The sequence below is a fragment of the Leptidea sinapis genome, chromosome 13, assembly GCF_905404315.1.
Source record: "Leptidea sinapis chromosome 13, ilLepSina1.1, whole genome shotgun sequence".
Lineage (NCBI taxonomy): Eukaryota > Metazoa > Arthropoda > Insecta > Lepidoptera > Pieridae > Leptidea > Leptidea sinapis.
The window spans coordinates 12,227,080-12,241,350 of record NC_066277.1 but is presented as its reverse complement, the minus strand read 5'-3'; the positions used below and the strand labels follow the sequence as shown (position 1 = coordinate 12,241,350).

At 33.8% G+C, this 14,271-nt stretch overlaps 1 protein-coding gene across 1 annotated transcript in view; it reads left to right on the top strand.

Moving 5' to 3' along the window:
• LOC126967635 (orexin/Hypocretin receptor type 1-like) overlaps window positions 1-13,023 on the top strand; it is a 150,185-nt gene extending 137,162 nt beyond the window's left edge. Inside the window, exons 5-8 of the mRNA XM_050812202.1 lie at window positions 1,233-1,354; window positions 3,376-3,532; window positions 6,740-6,852; window positions 12,463-13,023. Coding sequence (XP_050668159.1) covers window positions 1,233-1,354; window positions 3,376-3,532; window positions 6,740-6,852; window positions 12,463-12,782 — 712 coding nt within the window. The 3' untranslated portion in view covers window positions 12,783-13,023. The remainder of the gene's footprint in view (window positions 1-1,232; window positions 1,355-3,375; window positions 3,533-6,739; window positions 6,853-12,462) is intronic.
• Window positions 13,024-14,271: the final 1,248 nt, after the last annotated feature.

Here is a 14,271-nt window from a genome sequence, read left to right as displayed (position 1 = left end):
GGCAGGCTCCTTTGCACAGGATGCCAGCTAGATTATACCACCACCACAGCGCCTCTTTCTTCCGTGAAGCAGTATTGTGTAAGCATTACTGTGTGTGGTCTAAAGGGCGCCGTAGCTAGTGAAATTACTGGGCAAATGAGACTTAACATCTAACGTTTCAAGGTGACGAGCGCAATTGTAGTGCCGCTCAGAATTTTTGTGTTTTACAAGAATCCTGAGCGGCGCTGTATTCTAAATGGGCACGGCGTATCAAGTACCATCAGCTGAATGTCCTGCTCGTCTGGTACCTTATTTTCATAAAAAAAATCTTGTCATTCCTTTGCGTTTAAGCACAACTTTCCACAGTCTTTGTAAATGGTAAAAAAAGTTAAAAAGTTGATTATTATAATACTAATTTATGATATTTTTAGACTAGACTATGAAACAAATAGGAAGTGACCTACATCCATCTGTTTATTGGATGGAAGTATTTTAATATCAGATTTAATATGTTAAAATACTTTCCGCGAGAGCGAAATTTCTATGAAGACTATAATTAATTAAAAATTCAATTTTACGCAGACACAACCCTATATTACCATGCTCGTAGTGAAATGTTTATTTTGATATAATGTTTATTTATTACGTAGATAACGTCAAATTACTTGTATTGATTTACTACTCTGTTATGACAACATAAAAATAGTTAAGCTAACGTTTGCCTATTCTAGGGATGGTACCTTCGATTGGTAGTCTCTTCTTTTTGTAATTTTTCATCAATTATATAAAATATTGAAATAGGCTTTTAGGCATCTTTTATCTATCATATCTAATTTAACTTAAAATAATTTTTATGTATTAAACAAATTATATCCATTACACAAATTAAATTTGACTTTGCGTGACTCGAACCCTCGATCTCTCACGTTCCTTGCACGCGCTCTTCCACTGAGCCAACCATTCCAGTGAGGTATCTTGGATAAATCTTGTATGTCTTGTTCAACTCTCAGTCTGTGGCTTCATCCACATTTATATCCATTGTAAGATAAAGGGCCGGCAACGCTCCCGTGATTCCTATGGAGTTGCAAGAGAATGTGGGCGGTGACTACTGAACATCAGTTACGCAGTACGCTAGTTTGTTATGTCTTCCATAAAAAAAAACGAATTCGTTAGTCGCGACCTATTCTAATCCACTACTATTCATGGATGAATTATATTTGAAATGTTTTGTCTTAGAGCAGTAAATGTTACAGGTTCCCGCTTTTCCTGATGATGATCGCTTACTGTCAGATCGTGAGAGTACTGTGGCGGTCGGACAACATTCCCGGACACACCGAGTCCCACACGCTATATCCTTCAGGAGGCACCTCTAATTGTGAGTATACGTGGGTAACACTGAAAATGTTTAGAACTGGCCAGTTAGAAACATTGCTAATGAAAACTTTTTTCGAATTTCAATTTTAGAACTCTTTGGTAACCTAATGTAGTATATTGCATTCGTTTGTCATTTATTTTTGTGAATTGGCAGCAAATCTAAAACCCTTGTTACACGTGAAAATGAACCTAACGCGAGAAAATTTTCGGTCAATCAATGATATTTTGAATACTATAATATCATTGCGGTCAATGATATATTATGGCTTTCGTTGTGGGCTTACTCAACAACAAGCTATGACAGGCTGCGATTAGCATTTCTTAATGAAGACCGATCTCGTGACACTATTTACAATTGGTTTAACGAGTTTAAGCGTGGACGTAGCAATCTCAATGATGATCCGCGAGAGGGACGTCCTTTAACAGCGATTACTGAAGATAACATTAGTGCTGTGCAACGCATGATAGAGGAAGATAAGACAGTGACCTATCAGCAGATACAGGCAAGCCTAGGCATTGGTATGATTCAAGTTCAAAAAATTTAACACAAACATTTAGGCGTCAGGAAGCTTTGTACCAGATGGATTCCCCATACTTTAATTGAAGACCAGAAACACCTTCGCATGGACTGGTGTCGCCAAATGTTAGATAAGTTCAACGGCGGTGACTCAAATGCTGTATTTGACATCGTCACAGGTGATGAAAGCTCGATATATTGCTACGAACCTGAAACCAAAAGACAATCAGCTCAGTGGGTGTTTCCTTTCGAGGATCGGCCAACTAAGATAAAAAAGTAAGAAGTCAAGGAAAAAAGATGATTGCCTCATTCTTTGGTCGGAAAAGTGATTTCGCGACCAGTTGTGCTAGAAGATGGAAGGACAGTTACTGCAGACTAGTATATCAATCGCTGTTTACCTGTTGTCTTGGAAAAAATTCGACAGCAGCGCCCTCGAAGCAGGATACTCCTTCACCACTACAATGCTTCAGCGCACTCCGTAAAACGGACTGTTGAATATTAGACTATGGCATGTCTCGAGATAATGAGTCATCCGCCATACAGTCCTGACCTGGCGCCCTGCGGCTTATTTATTCCCAAGAACTAGAGATAGTATTCGCTTTATGAGCCCTGAAGATGCCGTGAAAGCGTACGAAAATGCCATAGAAGAGACCCCTTAGGAAGAATGGGCCCATTGCCATTCCATCGAATGCAACGATGTGTAGAGAGGAACGGAGATTACTTCGAAACACAATAAAAGTATTGGCAACTTTCTACATTAAGCCGTTTTTAATTTTCTAAACATTTTCAGTGTTACCTAGGTAATAGTATTTTCTATGATTAACGCGAGTGTTACACATTTAAATAAAACACTTCTAAGGATTAAAACGCGTTTAATTGTAACTGTGTTTTTACATTCGATTTTTGCGTAAAAGTTACATTTTTATCTTTATTAAAGCTAACCCGACGTTTCAAGACCTTTCCATCTCCTTTTCAGGAGGACAGCAGATAAAATGAGTCAAAGATAGTATTTGTCATAGTTGTCATTATGAAGTTTAGCGCCATTTATTGCCTCGGAGATGGTATTTGCTGAAGACAGATGGCTTATCCATCCACGAAACCATGAAAAAACACATTTACATTTTTTTTAATAGTTTAAAAGTGTTTTATTTCAATGTGAGTATAACGGCAGATTTTTTTATGATAATATAATATCATTGATACGGTCTGGCCATTACAATGATGTGCTGCTTATAATTATTGAAAAACCCAAAACATCTGAGTGGTACCACAATTATTGCGCTCGTCACCTCGAGACATAAGATGTCAAGTCTCATTTGTCCAGTAATTTCACTTTAATTTATTTTAATCTTGACCAAATCATCGGTACATCTTTTGGGTATCAATCATTAATCTTGGTATGTCTTGTTCGACTCTCAAGTTGTGGCTCCATCTACAGCATCTACTTTCCAGTTGGTTAAACTTAAAAAATAACAATTTGTTGAGTAACAGTTATTTTATAACAGGGTTGGCAGCCAACAGACGTACAACTCCGTCAATTCACACGAACGCATCCACTGAAGGACAACTACGGTCCAGACGGAAGGCAGCCAAGATGCTGGTCGCTGTCGTCATCATGTTCGCTGTCTGCTACTTTCCTGTGCATCTACTGTCAGTTCTGAGGTAAGCTTCCTACTCTCACAGGCATAGGAGACAAAGTATCCTTAAGTCTGACGCTGACATTTATAGAGCTTACTTAGACTTAGCTTACTAAATTTAAGTCAAAGTCAAATGAACTTTATTTAATTAGGCTTGAACTTTAAGCTATTTACAATAGTCACTATAAATATTTCTACTGACTTTACCATATGATCCAAAAAAGTTGAGCTCGTGAGAAGAATACGCAAGAAACTCAACGGCCACTATTTTCAATCAAAAGATTTTTTTACAATGGTTGTACTATACAAAACTAATTAGCTTGTAAATAAAAAAATATAAATAAATATTTCATAAATAGTTATAAATAATAAACTGTGTAAATATAAATTATCGTATATTGCATTCATCAACCTTTAGAAATTGGACTCATTGTTTGATTTACTTAAAAGTTAGCTGATTGTGATAAAAAGCGAACCTGACTTTTACATTATGCTGACTATATAAAAAAAATTAATAAAAAACAACCGACTTCAAAAACGCAATTTTGTAAACAATAGATAACATAATTCAGTAAAAAGTATAAAAATAATTGCGTATTTTTATACAAACTAATTCTAGTTACGAGTATTGTTATTTTTGGAATCGGTGGTCTCTCGCCTCCTGCGTCTCAAGCACATCTCACCTATAACTATGTATGTAGTTACAGGAGTCGGTGTCACCCAAGGTAGGTTACCTTGGGTGACACCGACTCCAAAAATAACAATAATCGTCTACTACCAAACATAAAAACATACCAACGAATTGAGAACGGAGGAGGTTCTCCGAGGTCGGTTAAAAAACATAATCAAAGATAATGCTAAACTCAGCTAAGTTTTACGTAAGTTAAGTCTAAGCAAAGTCTAAGTACACTCTATAGATCTAAGCTTTAAGGGTGGTGAAGATATGATTCATATCGCAAAAGCATATTTTGTGATATTGTAACACTTAAATCCTAAGCGCACTCAAGTGGTGCTACTTATCTTAATGTTATTTGCATCAAATAACATTTGCCTTCCAAGCAAATAAATTAATGTCAAAACATTAAATAAATATTATATTTATTGCTGTAACTTATACTATAACAATATTTTTTTTTTATTTATTTATTTAACACACGAAAAAAGTATTTTACAATTTACTTACAAATGTAAATAAGTACAAATATAAACCAATTCGGATTTTACAGTGTACTACACTCGTCGCATGTTATAAATAACTAAGAGAAAACTAAGAATATACTATATGACATACTATCAGTACTTCAAACTAATTACAATATGACTTCAAAGCATTTATTACAATTAATAACATTAAACACTTATTCTAATTTTTACAAACTTATTATATAAAATTACAAACAATCAAACCTAGTTCTTACCGCATACTTATTTACAAGTACCCTTCAATTCACTTACGTTTGTGTATTATTGTTCTCTGTTGAGGGTAAGGTAGTTTTAATAATACTTATTTGGGTTATTAAGGTAGAAAAGGGATTTGCAAGATATCGAATGACAATCAAATTCAAATAGTTCCGATTAAATTTTTAATTTACTGTGTAAAACTAATACTCCATGTTTAATATTACTTCTACCTGTCATATAATTCTGTAGCTCTTCTTCTTCTGAGTATGTCTCTTTACTCTGTGTGCCGCTTAGCAAGGTCCTCCTCTAGCTCTTTCCAATGGATTTTGTCGTAGGTCACTCTTCTCCAGTTCGGGTCCGCCGTGAGTTAGAGTTCATCCTCTCATCTTGTTCGAGTTCTCCTCTGACTCCGTGTGCAACCTCTTGGATACCAATAAGTGATAATTTTGCTCCATTTCTCCTGGCTGTCTCTCAACATGTGGCCAGTCCATCTCCACTTCTGCTGAATTCATAAAACATATATATACAAACATTAAACTTGGAGTAACTTTACATTGCGTATATTAATAAGACAGTAGTGTGCAGGTAGCACCCAAATTATAAATTCTGTATTTCGAAGGGAAAGACCCTCTCCACGACATCACCAAAAGAAATGACATGATTTAAATTGAGTTCACGAAATACCTTTACTAACAATAAAAGATAATACACAATATCATATGTCTCCAAATTACTCATAGGTCTTATTGAAGCTGGAATTGGCTAAATGATAATAATATTATGTTAATTTGAATTTGATTGTTAAAGCCATTAAGGTGTAGTGCAGTTAGAAATCTAAGTGAATGGGTGCGACGATGAATATAAATATTTTATGCTATAGTGGCCGCCCGCGTCTTTGCCTGTGTATTTTTTTAATAATCAGATCCGTTTCAAATTTCACGGGTTTTTCTCTTTTTGAGAACCCTCGTTCATTTTCTGCTACTCTAAGCTTTCCAGACCCTTTGACACGGGTTATCTACCAGAGTAAATTTTGAACTTCCCGCTGGAATAATTTCAAAAATTGGGAAAGTTATTGGTTTTACCCCGTTCTTTGAAATCGAGATTTCATCAGATCTCGACGTTTTAAGGTCCTAGGAAGCTTCCCTGACTATTCTAACGACGGTGTCCGTATGTTGTGTGTGTGTGTGTGTGTGTGTGTATGGATGTAAGTAAACCTCTTATAAGTTTTGGACGGTTCGACCGATTTCATTGCGGTTGATGCCATTCAAAAGAGCATGGCCAAACTTAGATTTAGAATACAATTTGGACCGATTCGGACCGGTTAGATTTTGAGAAATCCCAAAACAACTACGAAAAAAATATTCTAAATTTGTTTTCTTTGGTATAAAACAGCTTTACCGATCGACTGAAAACTGCATGAAATTCGGTTTATTAATGAAACATAGTTATGATTTAAAAAATTTAAAACAGGTTTTTTTTTATTTGTACACATAAGATTTTGAGCTCGAAGAGCTTAATATAACACAAATAATATATTTGAACTCGAAGAGCTTGAATTTTGTATTAATTTATAATTAATGAAAGTTTTCAGAAATGTTCTGAAGTTTGCGACATTCGTTAATTTTTATTTGATTTCTTCGTTAGTTATTAGGACAGGCAAAGGGTTTGAGCCCATACAGCCGTATTCGTTAATATTCAATAAAAACTTTATAAATTGCTAATAATAATCTAACTTTTAATTCCTTATCCTTAATTATATTAATTATTATTAGTTTTTACTTCAATCGCGCGCGATGTATACACTTTTTATCTGTTTCTCATTGTTCTGCAGGGTTGCCTACGATGTGCAGCAGAGTGACATAATGACGTGTATCGCGTTGATATCTCACGTCATGTGTTACGCCAACTCAGCTGTCAACCCGCTGATATACAACTTCATGAGTGGTGAGTCAACTATACAATTTATACCATTTACGTTTAAATGGATAAGTTAGCGAATGCCAATAGATCTCATTAGTGTCAATATAATCAAAAACAAATTGAAAATAACAGGTATATAACATAATATTGTAATAGTTACTTATGCAACTGTAGTGTAATAAGGGGTTATTAAAACACGAATACCTAATTATCAACAGTTGCTTACAACCATACTATGTAAGAACTTCTGAAACACATAGCTTACTGCTAACATTAAAACAGCCAGTCCTAGTAGTAACCTAATATCATTCATTACTGATTATATTCAAAATATCTAAGTATTAATGAAATAATTATTTATGTTATTTAATAGTAAAATACATTGCAGCGTATGAAATATCTGGCGGTGTGCTGTCAAAACTTGAATCGCTCATTTTTTGTAAACAAAACAATAAAAATATCGAAGAAAAATGGCGGGGATTCGAAAAAACTACTTTTTTTACGGCGCGCGACGTTCTGGTAGTGTGGAACGCGCGTAAACGAAAATGTTTTTTTTTATTCATACATATACCACGCATCGAGCATTAAGAATGAGGCTGTCTGTTGAATCTCTTCGCACATGAAGGGATCGAAAAAAAACAAAGGAGTGTCATTATGAAATTCAGTACAACGTTACAATGATTACATCATTCGTTTGGATGATGTAATGGTTAATAGGACATTGGGTGTTTTAATGTTGGCAATAAGCTAACTGTTTCAGAATCTTTAATACAGGATTTAAAGCATGTGTGTAGATAAAATATTAAACCCCTTAACTTTTGTGAAAGATGATGTTAATGTCAGACGATAAAAGCACCGATTGAAGCGCCAACTTGGACTCAACACGGTGTAGTCATGGTTAATTAATGGTTGTTAATTATAAAATAAATATATTTATAGTTATAATCGCTACAATAAACCTTCATTTATATCAGATTTTTATACAATGTGTGTATCAATCCACGCACATTGTACATCTAGTATCAAGTATTAACCAGCATCAATAGGTCTTGTATTTTTTTTACATTCATTTACATTTTTCATTTTGACGTCATGACAGTTGTGTTTTTTGCATCGCTTCACATAGATTTTATTAAAATAATTTGTAAAATGCTAAAGCTGTAAATTGATTTATGAGACAGTCTGGGAGTATCTTGCCACTTGATTGGATTTCTTGGATAGAAATATTTTTCCTGTTCGAGTCTCCTCCGGCTACAAATCAATTAGCAAGTGTTGCCATGTACTTAGTGATACGAGATACCAGTTTTATGTTTAAGGGGATAAAATAACAATAAAATGATCAGGAATACATTTAGCTTAACGTTTATAATATCCGTAAAATTATTTTCATAACATTAATTTAGAATCCAAATGGGGTCCATTTCATCATGAGATGAGACCTTCTAATATTATTAATATGAATGTAAGTTTGTTTGTTACGCTTTTACGCCGCAGCTACAGAATCGATTTTGATAAAATTTGGTACAGCGATAGATTAGAGCTTGTTGAAGGACATACATAGGCTAGGACATTTTATCCCTAAAAATCTATGGTTTCTGCGGGATTTGTGAGAAACTGAAATTCTCGTCGTTGAGGTATAACTACACTAATAGTAGGTTTAGTTTTCCATAGCAATCTTCCTCGAAATAAGGTTCATATAATATGTTGGGAACGGAAGCGAAAACGGGAACCGGAACTGGAATAGGAAATGAGATAATCTTCAATTGCAAACTTTCTAATTATTTTTAAAAACCCTTTATCTACGCGGATGAAGTCGCGGACATCAATTAACTAGTATTGTATATTCTTCGAACTTCTATTTTGCCCTAAAAGCTAATAATATCTATCTCTAAAGCGTAAAAACAGCGCTAGAAATTTTATTTCTCGGCGACCTCAATATGTACAGACCTCTTAGTATCGTTGGAGAGGTTTTGATGAGAAAAGCTTAAAATGAGTTTGGGGATTATAGTTGGTCCAGATCAAAAAATATTCAGGTTCAAACATTTCCTATAGAGTTACATTGAAAATGTGGCTTGTTAACTAGAACGTGCCGACAGTGGCAGGAGACACGCGAAGGACGAGCGAGTCTTTACATAAAAAGGGTAATTAATAAGTTTATTGCAAAGACTGTCTGTAAGTAAATTAAAAGAACACATTTATGGATAAAACATTATGACACTAAGGGACGAGACTAGCGACGACGCTCAGCTGCCCATTACAAGGCAGTGTCGCTCAGAATTCTTGAAAAACCCAAAAAATTCTGAACGACACTACAATTCCGCTCATCACATTAAGACATGAGATGTTAAGTCTCATTTGCCCAGCAATTTCACTAGCTACGGCGCCCTTCAGACTGAAAAACAATAATGTTTACACATTACTGCTTCAGGGCAGAAATAGGTGAAGTTGTCGTACCCATAATCTAGCCGGCATTCTGTGCAAAAGAGCCTCCCACTGGATATTTATAATAATGACTTGAGTCTCTAGACGGTTTCTTTTAACGTTGTTTCAAACTTACGTTGTTAGATTCGAATAGTGTTGTTCAAGTAACACACTTTGTCCCATTTCTCTCAAACATTTTTAGATGCATCTTTGTATGATAAAAGACAAAACATTACGTGATCTACATTCACAATACAACAATCTTTGTGAAAATTCTGAAGACAAAAGACGATGATAATTAAAATGTATGCCATATTTGAACTGGGGCTACAGAATTAATTGCTATTTTTAGGCGTGATGTATGTTATTTTCATTTGTTATTTTTTAATTTGATATTAATTATTTCTTCTAAATAAATAAACTATGAAAAATAAATATTTGCAGAAAAATAGAAAGTCTTTGTTTGTTTTTAAGTAGTTTACTGATATTTAAATTATTTATTTATTTATTTGGAAACATATACATCCTCAAACGTAAAGTAGATAAAGTAAGAATATAAATATGTACACAAGGATGTCTCCCTAAATAGTTTCACTTAGTACACTTAATATTTAAATTTACACTTAAATTACACTAAGAAGCAAACAACTAGTTAATAATTATATCTAAGATTTAAGAGCAACATCTCAAGTGAATTTCCCAATATGCAAATATTGGTGTTGAGCAGGTTATCAACTGTAAAGTAGATCCTGTAGATGAAACCACAACCTAAGAGTTGAACAAAGCAAAAACAGAATATTATAAAGAGGCGGTACTCGAACGGTTAGCTCAGTTGGTTAGAGCACCGGCACGGAACGCCGGAAGTCGTGGGTTCGAATCCCGCAATCGTTCATAAAGTTTTGTTTTTCAAATTTTATTTGTATATATCGTATCACTTAGATGTGTGAGCCTGTCGCCTTTAGACCATGGTCGATAATTTTTGATACCAAAAAACTAATAGTTAGATGAAACCCATTGAAAAATAAACGGAATATTATAACAAAAATAAAAGGTGAAGTATATACGGGCGTTAAGAGTGTAAATTTTGATAAATAGCTCAAAGTAAAAAAAAATGCGATTCGAGTTTTTTCGCTTCATTGTATTTTCTGAGAACATTTACCACAGTAATGTATATTTGGCACCATCAAAAAGTAGAGATTTCAACGAATAAAAAACCCACTGAATTTTTTAACAAAAGTTGATACTTTGACGTGAGAATTTTCGATTGAAAATTGGAATTCTTTTGTGATATTAAATCAAAATAAGCTGAAAATATACATTTTATAATTTCACCTTACTTTGATTATTATTGATATTTGAAATAAATAAACAAAATTACAATGTACTTGGGATATAAAATGGTAAATTTCACCAACATTCGTGGAAAAAGAGTCTAAGAAAAAGTTGTAGATCTTTTTATCTTCAGGGGTAGTATTAATATTATTGAATACATGGATGTTTCTTATTTGTAGTTTTGGCTGTTATAATAAATAAGTGAACTGAGAAATAATTAAAAAAATCTAGATCCATTTCTAGATCAGGCTGTATTGTGTGTGTAATTTTATTTCATATTAATACATTTTACCAGTGGGAGGCTCCTTTGCACAGGAAGCCGGCTAGATTATGGCTACCACAACGGTGCCTTTTTCTGTTATGAAGCAGTAATGTGTAAACATTACTGTGTTTCAGTCTGAAGGGCGCCGTAGCTAGTGCAATTACTGGGCAAATGAGACTTAACATCTGATGTCTCAAGGTGTCGAGCGCAATAATTGTAGTGCCGCTCAGAATTTTTGGGTTTTTCAAGAATTCTGAGTGGCACTGCATTGTGATGGGTAGGGCGTATCAATTGCCATTAGCTGAACGTCCTGCTCGTCTCGTACCTTATTTTCATAAAAAAAATACTAAAAGATGAATTTCTTTATACTTCTAATGATACAAAATTTAGTTTCCGAATAAGTTCAGTTATAATTATGGGGTTAAATAAAGACTAAACACTAGTTGAGGGTTCATAATTGTAATTAAATATTTCTATCGCACGTACGAACTGCAGCTCTAGAAATCATGAATCAGGTTTTCGTTCTCGGCTGCTATCTCCTCCACAACTTAACCAATTGTAACGATATTACCGTAGTAACGAAGGATAGATTATGTGTTGGACAGTTTTAATTTTTCCGATTCTTTTAGAAGGATTTCTTTCCATTTGCATTCTGTATAAGCTGTGAAAGTGCTGTTTGAAAATCTAGGGCTTAGACTAGGACAGAGAGACACAAATATATCTAAAAATAAAGAATAGTGTGTTAATAGTCTATATTTTTAGGATGTCTTACATTATTGGGAGGTGTATATATTTGTATACGTCACAGAAATATTTTGCTTGCAGGTTTCCCAGGCTTTTCAGGTTAGTGAGTCTGCAATGGTTTGGACGTTATTATGATCGGAAACCGCATGTATCCAATATTTTTGTTACGTATTCAATGTGCATTTTATTTAAAATGCTTCGTGCACCGTTATCCGAATATTTTAATTCACCGTTTAAGCTTCACTTTACATTCCCACCATCACTTTTTATTTTCTGATTTATTTTTTATTAGCTTTTCTCCAATAGATTCTCAAGTATGTGTATCTCATATAAATTAACTATAATTAGACAAAACGTGTCTGAAGCTGTTACCGCAGACATTCTAGGATCAAGATTTTTAGTAGAATGAACGAAATGGAAGAAATCGCCATTTACCGTTATGATACACATAAGTAAAGACATAAAATGAAAGTAAAGACGACATATAAGTAATGATTTGAAAAAGATTCCACTTCAAAATCTTGAAGCGTAGAAAGCTCCGAAAAAATTGGTGCCTTAAGCTTTATTGATAAGCGAAAATTCATAAAAATGAATACATTTCAATCGACAGTATACAGTTCGATTAATAGTAAATTCGTTCCTAAAATGAAAGTTAAGATATTGACACCACTGGATACATTATTTTTCGATCTAAGAATCCATAAGATCACAATTATGACATAATTTATATTACTGTCGCATATAAATAAATAGGAGGATTTTATCAAGAATATCCTATTATTACCAATGCTAAGGCAGTATAGTTGTCCCAATTTAAATGCAAACTATAGACCAAAATTATTTTCGATTTTACTAAGTTTATATTCTTGTTGCAGGAAAATTTAGACGGGAATTTCATCGTTCATACTTCAAATGCTTATGCTGTTGTCACGGCAATCTGCCCGAACAGAATGGCACTTTTGCTCCCATTGGCAGCTCCAGAACAAATACCACCAGGACTATTGTAAGAAGGAATGATTCCTGCGCCAGTTACAGGCTTACTCACCTATCTCCGTCAAACCACAACAGCAGACATCGGGATATCAGAAGTACTAATACCTCTTTTATTGAGAATGGCAACCGAAGGATGAAAGTAAGAGATGATTCTATAAGTGAATCAACTAGGTTTACAACAGCTACTGATGTAAGAGATTGACGTTTAGATGACAAGAGGATTCTTGGAAGAAGAGATGATAGATGTGAATGTTTTAGAGACAGTAGGAGAAGCGTAAAGTTTGAAAGAGATGCTGATGAACGATATAGTGATACGTACGCAGATTACCGTGATGATAAGGAGTTTGGTGATTACGATAAAAACGGGTATAAGTTTAAGTTCAATCGTAGTTTAAATAATCAAGTTAAGAATAAAAGAAATAATGTATTTTAAAATGTTAATTTTATGGAATCTGAATAACTCGAATGAAGAATTTTAAAGATCAAATATAAGTTCCACAGCTGTGTTGTATAGAAAGTGTAATGAAATTCACGTGTACATAGATTAGAAGAAGGTTAAGAGTTCTAGCAAAAGAATTGTATTACATTACCTTGCTGGGAAAAACTAGTTCGTTCGATTTACAGTCTTAATAATTTGATTATGAACACCTTGGAATTACTTAACAAAGTTCAAGCTATCAAGATTCCACTGTCTAATATTAGTGGTAATAGTACTCAACAGTTTTGCCTGTGTTGCCTGATTGATTTGAACTATGTCGTTTACCAGGCCTAATTTTTTTAAATGTAAATATAGTTTTATTAATTATTATTAATATAACATTAAGATAAGATTGTTAATTTCTATTTTTTATGAAGAAATAGTATAAGAACTTAAAATATGTACTTAAATCCTAATCTTCGAATCATTTAGAGTCAATAATAATGTACATTCATTATATTTTGTCAAAATCTGAGCGTTGTTATTTTAGGCATTGCTATGTCGTGTCTAGTGTTTCTCAAAGATGTAATTTAACTGTCAAGAACTTGGTTGCTCAGCAGAAATTGGTCTGCTTTTGTCACATAACTTCAAAGGTCAAGATTATAAATGGCTAATATTACTGATAATATACTTGGCCCTTTTTTTGAATAGGTCCAACGCTGGGAAGAATAGTGAGGGTCATTGATGTAATAACCGACTGCCAGCCATACTTCCTAGTGCTGTGCTCTAGTTTTAAAGCAAATTTACGGATTTTACAGAACCAATGTGTTTGCCGTTTAATCAAAAATTCGCCGCAGACATTAATGAAATTCCGTGAACCCGCAGTTTTATGAATCATGAGCGCGCGGTACAACATAATCGGCAAGCTTTGTAAACATAGCTTCCTGTACCTCAACTCGTATGTAAGTTTACAAACAGTTTAATTATAACGACGAATATTCTATAGTTATTTTTTTTGATACATATTTTATTGGAACGACGTTCTTTATGGGATTTTTGGACGTTCTTACCCGATGCGGAGGAGTACCCTAACCGGGAAAAAACGTCCGGAACGTAAGATTATTTTATTTATATATAAATAATTGACAAGTAACAATTATTGACATTAACTGACACATTTCTGATAAATTATATTGATTGTTTATTTTATTTATTTAGATAATTGGTAACAAGGCCAAACCAATTCAAAATACAATAAACGAATATTTAAATC